This window comes from Pelobates fuscus, chromosome 1, assembly GCF_036172605.1.
Source record: "Pelobates fuscus isolate aPelFus1 chromosome 1, aPelFus1.pri, whole genome shotgun sequence".
Classification (NCBI taxonomy): domain Eukaryota; kingdom Metazoa; phylum Chordata; class Amphibia; order Anura; family Pelobatidae; genus Pelobates; species Pelobates fuscus.
In genome coordinates, this window is record NC_086317.1 from 382075988 (window position 1) to 382086125 (window position 10138).

The 10138-nt window shown below is 39.2% G+C and overlaps 1 protein-coding gene across 4 annotated transcripts in view; it reads left to right on the forward strand.

Annotated features, from left to right (window-relative positions):
* The window catches only part of TMBIM6 (transmembrane BAX inhibitor motif containing 6), a 28220-nt gene extending 21639 nt beyond the window's left edge, over window positions 1-6581 (forward strand). For all 4 annotated transcript variants that reach the window (XM_063426044.1, XM_063426043.1, XM_063426045.1 and 1 more), the window contains exons 5-10: window positions 1821-1869; window positions 2946-3043; window positions 3128-3207; window positions 3800-3900; window positions 4971-5046; window positions 6465-6581. In XM_063426044.1, the coding sequence (XP_063282114.1) occupies window positions 1821-1869; window positions 2946-3043; window positions 3128-3207; window positions 3800-3900; window positions 4971-5046; window positions 6465-6488 (428 nt within the window). In that variant the 3' untranslated portion in view covers window positions 6489-6581. The remainder of the gene's footprint in view (window positions 1-1820; window positions 1870-2945; window positions 3044-3127; window positions 3208-3799; window positions 3901-4970; window positions 5047-6464) is intronic.
* The last annotated feature ends 3557 nt before the right edge of the window (window positions 6582-10138 follow it).

A 10138-nucleotide genomic window follows, 5' to 3' on the forward strand; every position in this document is an offset into this window, starting at 1 on the left:
CCCTTTCCCCTCTTCCCCTCTTCCCCTCTTCCCCTCTTCCCCCTCTTCCCCTCTTCCCCCTCTTCCCCACATCCCCTCTTCTTCCCCTCTTCTCCCCTTTTCTTCCTTCCCCTCTTTCCCCCTTTCCCCTCTTTCCCTCTTTTCCCTCTTTCCTTCCCTCTTTCCCTCTTTCCCTCTTTCCCTTTCCTCTTTCTCTTTCCCTCTTTCCCCTCTTTCCCTCTTTCCCTCTTCCCTCTTTCCCTCTTTCCTCTTTCTTCCCTCTTTCTCTTCCCTCTTTCCCTCTTTCCTTTCCCTCTTCTTCCCCTTTCTTCCCTCTTTCCCCTCTTTCCCTCTTTCCCTCTTTCCCCTCCCTCTTCCTCTTCTCTTCTCTTCCCTCTTTCCTCTTTCCCTCTTTCCCTCTTTCCCTCTTTCTTTCCCTCTTCCCCTCTTTCCCTCTTTCCCTCTTCCCCTCTTTCCCTCTTTCCCTCTTTCCCCTCTTCTCCCTCTTTTCCCTCTTTCCCTCTTTCCCTCTTTCCCTCTTTCCCTCTTTCCCTCTTTCCCCTCTTTCCCTCTTTCCCTCTTTCCCTCTTTCCCTCTTTCCCTCTTTCCCTCTTTCCCTCTTTCCCTCTTTCCCTCTTTCCCTCTTTCCCTCCTTTCCCTCTTTCCCTCTTTCCCTCTTTCCCTCTTTCCCCTCTTTCCCTCTTTCCCTCTTTCCCTCTTTCCCTTCTTTCCCTCTTTCCCTCTTTCCCTCTTTCCCTCTTTCCCTCTTTCCCTCTTTCCCTCTTTCCCTCTTTCCCTCTTTCCCTCTTTCTCCCTCTTTCCCTCTTTCCCTCTTTCCTCTTTCCCTCTTTCCCTCTTCCCTCTTTCTTCCCTCTTTCCCTCTTTCCCTCTTTCCCTCTTTCCCTCTTTCCCTCTTTCCCTCATTCCCTCTTTCCCTCTTTCCCTCTTTCCCTCTTTCCCTCTTTCCCTCTTTCCCTCTTTCCCTCTTTCCCTCTTTCCCTCTTCCCTCTTTCCCTCTTTCCCTCTTTCCCTCTTTCCCTCTTTCCCTCTTTCCCTCTTTCCCTCTTTCCCTCTTTCCCTCTTTCCCTCTTTCCCTCTTTCCCTCTTTCCCTCTTTCCCTCTTTCCCTCTTTCCCTCTTTCCCTCTTTCCCTCTTTCCCTCTTTCCCTCTTTCCCTCTTTCCCTCTTTCCCTCTTTCCCTCTTTCCCTCTTTCCCTCTTTCCCTCTTTCCCTCTTTCCCTCTTTCCCTCTTTCCCTCTTTCCCTCTTTCCCTCTTTCCCTCTTTCCCTCTTTCCCTCTTTCCCCTCTTTCCCTCTTTCCCTCTTTCCCTCTTTCCCTCTTTCCTCTTTCCCTCTTTCCCTCTTTCCCTCTTTCCCTCTTTCCCTCTTTCCCTCTTTCCCTCTTTCCCTCTTTCCCCTCTTTCCCTCTTTCCCTCTTTCCCTCTTTCCCTCTTTCCCTCTTTCCCTCTTTCCCTCTTTCCCTCTTTCCCTCTTTTCCCCTCTTTCCCCCTCTTTCCCCCCTTTCCCCCTTTCCCCTTTCCCCCTTTCCCCCCTTCCCCCTTTCCCCCTTTCCCTCTTTCCCTCTTTCCTCCTCTTTCCCTCTTTCCCTTCCTCTTTCCCTCTTTCCCTCTTTCCCTCTTTCCCTCTTTCCCCTCTTTCCCTCTTTCCCTCTTTCCCTCTTTCCCTCTTTTCCCTCTTTCCCTCTTTCCCCTCTTTCCCTCTTTCCCTCTTTCCCTCTTTTTTTTTTTTTTTTTTTTTTTTTTTTTTTTTTTTTTTTTTTATTGTACTTGTATAGAAACAAAATAAATGTTCTCATAATGCTATGTTTCCTTCTAAATTCCAGGTGTTGGTTTGGGTCCCGTTTTGAATTTATGCATTGCCATAAATCCTAGGTATGTGCATATGCCTCTTTTCTAACCATACAGTTTGTGTATGTTAAAACAATTCAAATCTGTTAATATAGTATACAGGTGGCCAGGCCGTCGTGGGGATTCCCTGCTCTGGTGCGCATGTCTATGTTTGGGGAAACTTCCCCGAATATAGACTAATGCACCAGAGCAGGGAATCCCTTAACTCATGTACCGACCAATTCGTTCTACGACCAGGTCATAGGAACAGAACCTGGTCGGTAAGTGAGGAGTGTCTGTACAGTGTGGTTTTCTGCGAAGACCTAACAATGGCCAATCCAGCCTTTATTGTTTATAGGATTTACCAGTTTGAAAAGACTTTCTATGTAGGTAGAATTTTTTTCTGAGGAAAATGTTAAAACATTTTTGTTGTAGACTGTTCTTACAACATTATAGAGGATTTTCAGTCTGTTTGCTTAGGTGATGTATCAATTTCAAATGACAAAATATTTAGTTTTATTAGTGATGCTATCCTGGTATAGCTATTCACATTTTGAAAATAAGCAACATCTTAAATAAATTAAAAAGTCCACAAAACTATAAAGGAACACTATAGGGTCAGGAGCACAAATATGTATGAGCATGGATATGCTGAATGTTAGTGATACATGTTGTGCAGCACTGACCCAGGAAACACCTCTAGTTGCCATCTGTGTGACTGTCACTGGTAATGTAAACACCGCATTTTATTTCTGAAAAGACAGTGTTTACAGCAAGAGCCTGCAGGGGGACCGGCTATACTCACCAGAACAACTACATTAAGCTGGTGACTGTAGTGTCCCTTTAAGTGTAAAGTGGTTTTACATATTTTTTCGTTTTCTTGACTAATATGGTGGGTAAAAGTGAGTGTTTTCCTGTGTATCGGTTCGTTGTACAGGTATCAGGAATGCATCTGTCACAGAGTATTAGAAAAGGTGAAGGTTGTGCCTGTAATTTCCATCTTGTAAATATCTAACTTGGAATACTGCGTGCATGGTCTAACTCATCTAGCGAAGTTTTCTTTATGCTTTCATCTGCCATTTAGTTTTTACCTTCTGTACCACTCTTATGTTTCCTTACAGCATTATTCCAACTGCTTTCCTGGGCACTGCTGTTATATTCATATGCTTTTCACTCAGTGCTTTGTATGCACAGCGCCGTAGTTTCTTGTTCCTGGGAGGTAAGTGTTGCCAAGAATTGAACCTGCCTAGTCTGTTTTCTTTGCTCTGTTTGTTTTTAATGCTCTGTGTTTTTCTTACTTTAGGTATCCTTATGTCTGCATTGAGCCTGCTTGTTCTCTCATCATTGGTCAATTTTTTTGTTGGCTCAGTTCTGCTTTTCAAAGTAAGTTCTGTGCAAAAACAAACTGAGACTGCTTTTAGAGATTATCGATTAAAATATCATGTCTGCCTTCTCAAAGCTAATCATTTGAAAATGTGCCGAAAGAACACAGATGGCATTTCATAGCACATTGTGTTTGTGGTCTTGTGTTTTTTTGGTTTTTGTTTGTGATGCAAAAAAATAAACCTGCCACTTTATTCATTTTTTTTTATTTTAATTTTTTTGGATTATTGTTGTACCATGGGAGATGTACCAATTTAAATGTCTAAAATTAGTTTTGTTTAGTGTAAAGATAACAATTGACAATACAAACCTTTTGAGTGCTATTAAGTTACTTGATTGCACAGGTGTTTTTTAACACCTGGTGTTCTAAACACATTTAGTTTGTGTTTGTTGTGCAAATGAGTTTTAGATAAAGAACATTTTAGCTACGTGTAATACGTCTCCTGTAAAATGCATCCATGTCCTCATTTGCATTGCACTTCTTTGTGTGGTACTCTAATTTGTTGTAGGCAAGTCTTAAATTATATCTCTTACTTTATCCATGTAGTGTCTAGATTGACCATTAACCTCAAACTCCTTCTTTCTGTTCCAGATGCACATGTACATTGGATTACTGGTCATGTGTGGCTTTGTCTTGTTTGACACTCAGCTTATCATTGAGAAGGCAGAACACGGGGACAAGGATTATGTGTGGTGAGCAATGACTCGAATGATGAGTTGTTTTTTTTTGTGTTTTTTTTATATGTCCTTTATCCTATGTAGCATAAGTGTACAGTATGTAAGAAGTAAGCAATGCATTTTTGATTGGTTTTTATTGTCAACCATATTCACACTAAATGCATCGGCATGTTTTGTTTGGGTTTTTCTAAGTTTGATCTGGCAGCATCTTGTTCATATTGGCTGCTAATTTTCTCATGCTGAGTGACAAGTTTGAGATATATTTTACAACCAGCCACCAGTTGGCTAGAGGTGACCTACATCAGTCTGGGTTAAATAGAGTATGTCTACCTCTGGCAAAGTGGCTGCCATTCAACAGCAACATGAAACTTTACTTATGCCTATTCAAGTCTGGACTAATACTCCAGAAGTATTGATGAATAATTGAAATGTTGCCCTCATTGTGCCTGGGATCCTGAGAGGTAAATGCAGGTGCTCTCCTTTTGTAAAAATGCACAATGGAAACACTTGAGATGACTGTAATATAGGGATGTCAAGAATATTCCAAAATCTCTACATGGTGGCACAATGACAGACTTTTCTTACAAAGACCGTTTAGGATGGGGATCATAATACAGAAGGAAAGCAGGACCATTAGACCCTCTGTCAAGTTTTAAGTCAATAGATCATGTATGAATTAGGGTTTCATTTTGTCTTCTCCTGTCCTTGTTAACATTTTTGCTGCAGCTTTAAACACCATACATTCAGCCTTTTTTCCCCTTGGTGAAACCAGTCAAATTATTTTAAAGGTCTGTATATTATCTACATATATCCCAGGGCTAGCCCAAGAAAAGAGTCAAACCAGTGTAGTGGGTTATATGTTTTTGGGCTGTTGTTTTCTTTTGTCGGGTGTTTTTTTTTTGTTTTGTTTTTTGTGTGTTTTTTTTTCTTGTCTCTTTATAATAATTGGATGACTTAAATGATTGCACATTCCTACACCAGTAAAGGCCAGTCCTTCTGCTTTTTAAATTGGTCTTGATCAAGCACGAATTTGACTCTGTCTGCCACACATATATATGTTAACATGCCGGCTATTTTGCTTATAGGCACTGTGTTGACCTGTTTCTGGACTTCATCACCATTTTTAGGAAGCTCATGTTAATTCTGGCTATGAATGAGAAGGTATGTATTTTCAGCTTAATAGATGTATAGTCTTTTCAGATATATGATGTCTGAATGTTTTCCACATGCACTATGTTTTTTTTTTTTTTGTTTGTTTTATAATATACCGTGTATAAGTCGAGTTTTTCAGCACATTTTTTGTGCTGAAAAACCCCAACTCGACTTGTACTCGAGTCAATGTCTGTATTATGGCAACTTATATTGCCATAATACAGACAAGGGACTGTTGGGGGCTGGCAGGAAGCGTTTACTTACCTTTCCTGCAGCTCCCTTCTCCTCAGCGCCGGTCCGGTCAGCTCCCAGTGTAAGTCTCGCGAGAGCCGCGGGGTCCCGTGGCAACGCTCCGCGCGGCCGCAAGACTTACAGGGGGAGCTGACCGGACCGGCGCGGAGGAGAAGGGAGCTGACAGGAGCTGCAGGAAAGAGAAGTTACAGCTCGCTGCCAGCCCCCCTCCTGCAGCCCCTCCACTGGACCACCAGGGAGTGAGAGCCCCCCTCCCTGGCCAGCTAACAAGCAGGGAGGGGGGACAAAAAAATTTAAATAATAAAATATGAATAATATTTAAAAATAATAATAAAAAATATTACAAATATAACAAAAATATTAAAATTATAATTAAAAAATAAGAATAAAAATGCCCACCCCCCACCAAGGCTCTGCATGTCACACACACTGCATATCACACACACACACACACTGTAAATAAATATTCAATTAATATAATTTTGGGGGGATATAATTTTATATAGAAATTTACCAGTAGCCCCTGCATTTTCCATCATAGTCTTATACTCGAGTCAATACGTTTTCCCAGTTTTTTGGGGTAAAATTAGGGGTCTCGACTTATATTCGGGTCGACTTATACTCGAGTATATACGGTATTTAAATTTATAGCTTTATATGGTATAACCACAACATAAACATTGCAAAAAAATTACCACTAGTCCCATGGTCTCAAGAGAGTAGATTTTACAGATGATTACAACAAGTAAGATGTCAGTTTCTAATATTAAATAGATAAATATAGATAAATCACTTTGCACAGTCCATTTCTCTGGCCTAAAATATTCAACAATCTTAGTGCAAATGGAGTACAAAGAATGATGAAACAGACCCATAGCAAAATTGTCTTCTCAGACTTAAAAACTGGAAAAATCTCATACAATGCTTAGGTATACAAAGGTGTAATATATATCAGGACCATTGAGCTTGGGGTTATGTGGTGTGTGTGATTGCAGCTAGCAGGGTTCTTCTGATAATCTAGGCAGAGCTGAATAGATTAAGTACTGCACAGGCTACATATAGGGGAATAACCATGTGGTCATTAAATTTATTTCTGTTATTATATTCTTCTGTTGTTTTGACTATTAAGACCATCCACCATGACTTTTTTTTTTTTTTTTACTTTTTTGCTGTAGGAAAAGAAGAAAGAGCGGAAATAAACTGATTTGCCATCCCATTCATAATGTCTTGAGTCATCATAATTTTTTCTTCTGGTGACTGTGTCCTATAAATCTAAAGAAAACTTTGAGAAACTCCTTCTTTTTGTACATTCAGTCATATGACAATTCACCCTGCTTACACCATAATTTAGTTTTTTGTTTTTTGTTTTTTTTTCTTTTACAAGGGGCTTTTGGTTTGAAAATAATTTTGACACTGATGCACAAGTATGTCCAACAAATTCCTGACAGTCTTGGCTATTAATGCACTGTCTGTGTCAGTCATTGATCCTCAAGTACTTTATTTGTGCATCACTGTATAAACTTTACAATACAAGCACCTTTATTTCTTTAACAATTCTACAATTAAATTGCCCTACTTTATGACTAAATACTTGTAGAACCAATGTGAAATTAAAGAACCTTATGTCTGTTTACCTTAACCTGTTTAAAACGCAGTATGGCAGTTGTGTTCCTCAGATACACGTTAATGAGTCATATATTGAGCCAAAGGCTCAGAAATCGCTGGAGTTGGTCGATCTTCCTCTGCTTTTTCATGATTGAATGGACAAGAGGAGGGCCGATCACTTTGTGATAAAGGCACAGAGTTTCCCACACCTTGCTTTTAGGACTGGTGTTTGTGTTCCTCCTTCCTGCAAAGTCTGTCTGTATTTGAGAACTGTGATTACTCAACAGTCAAGCTGCCTTCCCAAGAAGGAAATTAAACTTGTTTTGTAATTGTTGGATAAATGTTAGGGCTATTTTTTTTTTCTACAGCCCTCCCCTCCCCCTTTGACATTCTCTGTAACTTGGAGTCATTAACACAAACTTAAAGATCATTGATGATGACTAGAGGTATTTTTTGATGTGTGCGCACCCGACGTCAGAGGAATCCGATTCAAAATCTGCACTCAAAGTATTCACAGCCTGTAATTCTAGATGTATTTTTCTTAGACTTGTGTGTTGTAGCTTAATTGCATATTCATATGTGGAAGTAGCAATTTATTCGAGTTGGTCCAGAAGGTGAGAGAATTACATTTTTACATCCATATTCCTTTCGCAGCCTCTTCAATAGGACCTCCCTTAAAATTTCTCTCTCTCGTTCTATGAATCAGTTCCTTTCTGCCAGGAAAATTTTAAGCTATGAAGCAATCCAGTAACTAGTGTTTTTCAAAAGTGCTCAATCTGTGGAAGATGTTGAGGTCTGAGGACTTATGCAGGAGGTCTGATTAAAGTGTTACTTGTCCCCCGCTATTCCCTCCCTACTTTCCCTTTAGTCTTGCATGCTTTTAGGGATGCTGCAAGCTGCTTTAGAAACGGTGCCAAGGACAAGAGGAAAAAATAAAATTATATGTTAAAAAAGAAAATCAGAATTTCATAATCACTTTATTTTCTAGTGCAGTGATTTTCCGATTCTGTTTGATTTGAAAATAAAATTAAAATTTGTACAAATCTCTTAATAAAGTACTAAAACAAATAATACATTTTTGTAATGCGTTTTTTTTTTTTTTTATGAAAAGTGAAAATAAAATAATTTTGTAATCCTTTAAAGTTGTAATGTAATTCAGATTACAGTTTTTTTTTTATAGAAGTTATTTTTGCTATTTGTTTTTATTTGAAATCTGATTTCAGGGGACCATTTAAATTACTGTCATTTTGAACCCACCACCTTCTTTTGTTGACATTACTCTGGGAATACTAGTGCAGCAGGTGAATGCGATCTAAAAGTGTGACTTTCATGTGCAAGGACATTGTAATAAATGTCTTTGACACACTCAGTACTTCAGCCATTAAGGACTTCAAAAATACATGTAAAAACAATTCTGAATGTCCTTACTATAGTAGTATGCTACTGGTTAAAAGAAAACCCTTTTTATAATTTGACACTGATTGTGTATAGCAAAAGAATGTACAAAGGTACAGTCTATTTGTAAATTTTTACTAAGAATTCATCTGTGCAAACACACAGGAGATAAAATAGTAATGCACCGATCACAAGCTATCACTGAGCCTCCATCAGAAATGTTGGTGTCATTAAAACGTGGATTACATTTTTAGTATTAGAGGGACATACTAAGCACCAAAACCACTTGGTGACGATGATTAAATTGTTTTGGTGTGTTGACCATGTCAATGTTAAACATTTTAGAGAAATTACAATGTTTCCATCTCGCCTAACAATAGTTCAAGTGGCTGCCAAACTTAATGCCTCTAGTGGCCTTACTTATTGATGACCTTCAATTTTTTTTAAATCTTAAAGTTGTCATCCTCTACTTCTTGGATTGGGCCAGAAATTATTACAGGCGATACCTGAACAAGGATCTAAACACATAAAATAATACATAAAATAAACAAATAAAATAATACATAATACGGCAAGGGTTGCGATGGACCATGAATACTTAAATCCAAGCAATCCGTTGACCTGAGTGACCTCATGCTTGACACCCTATACCGAGTGATATAAAAACCAAATGCAGTGTGTACTTTGGCCCAACGAAGAGTTAAACCACTTCTGACATTTATGAATTAACATGAAAAAATACTTCTGTTCATAAATAAATACTATGGAAAGGAGTAAGTGGCAGATCTTGAGTAGGACATTTATTTATTTATTTATTTATTTATTTTCCTCCCTCGTTTATATTTTCTTTTCAGTGGTTATATTAAAGCAGTTGTGCATTAAATTTCGGGATCGAATGTTCACAATGCCGATAGCAATAGTAGTGCAGTTTACCTGTAGGCTGACTGGTCTTAATGACCTTAACAGGTTTATTCACAATGGTATGCTCCAACTGTGCTAGAAATATTTGAATTTGCTGCAATTCTGTGTCTAGTGAATACACCCTGGTGTGATGTGACTTGGACATGGCCTAATATTGGAAGGTTTGGATCCAGTATGGGTGTGGGATGAGCAGAAAAAGAAGTTCTCTGACAGCAGTCTGCACAGCATGAGTCTAATGATGCATTTGCACCATGCTGATCAGGGACTTTTCACAGGTATATTCAGATATAGGGTAGCAGGAGACAAAGCTGGAACAGTTGTGAGGTATTCTGTTATCCAGTATGTGTTCCGTAAGGACATTAGGATGTTCCAATGCCATCCTAACAGCACACTTTACCTCCATTAGGATGACATGGAGAGTCCTGACCGCTGGGAGGAGATGGATATTGGCTGACAAAAAAACCCTCCCACATCTTCAGGTAAGCATGAAAAAGACAGCAAAAATTACCACCTAATCTTCCAACAAAAATAGTTGAACACCGCCTAGACCATATCTTTAGTTCTTCTTGTACCTTGACTGATTCAGCAACTGTTGCATATCGCCAAAAACTTCCCAGGTTGCTAGGAAGATAAGCACGAAGGACTGAATGATGTAATTAATTGGTAATATTGGACAAATTATACTGTAACCCAGTGAAGTATGTTGAAAGCTTGAAACTGCTCATTGTAAGATAATGTATTGCATGTAAGTACTGCTCCTAACTAGATGCCCTATGGAAATCCTGTTTTTCCCTTCGTATAGTGGCAGTACTTACAAGTGGGATGTTCCTTATGGTTCTGGACAAGAAGCTCCCCCTTCCTAGAATTTAATTGCTGTGCTCCGCCTGCTGCCTCCATATAAGCTGTAACCCAGAGTCACATACCAGTT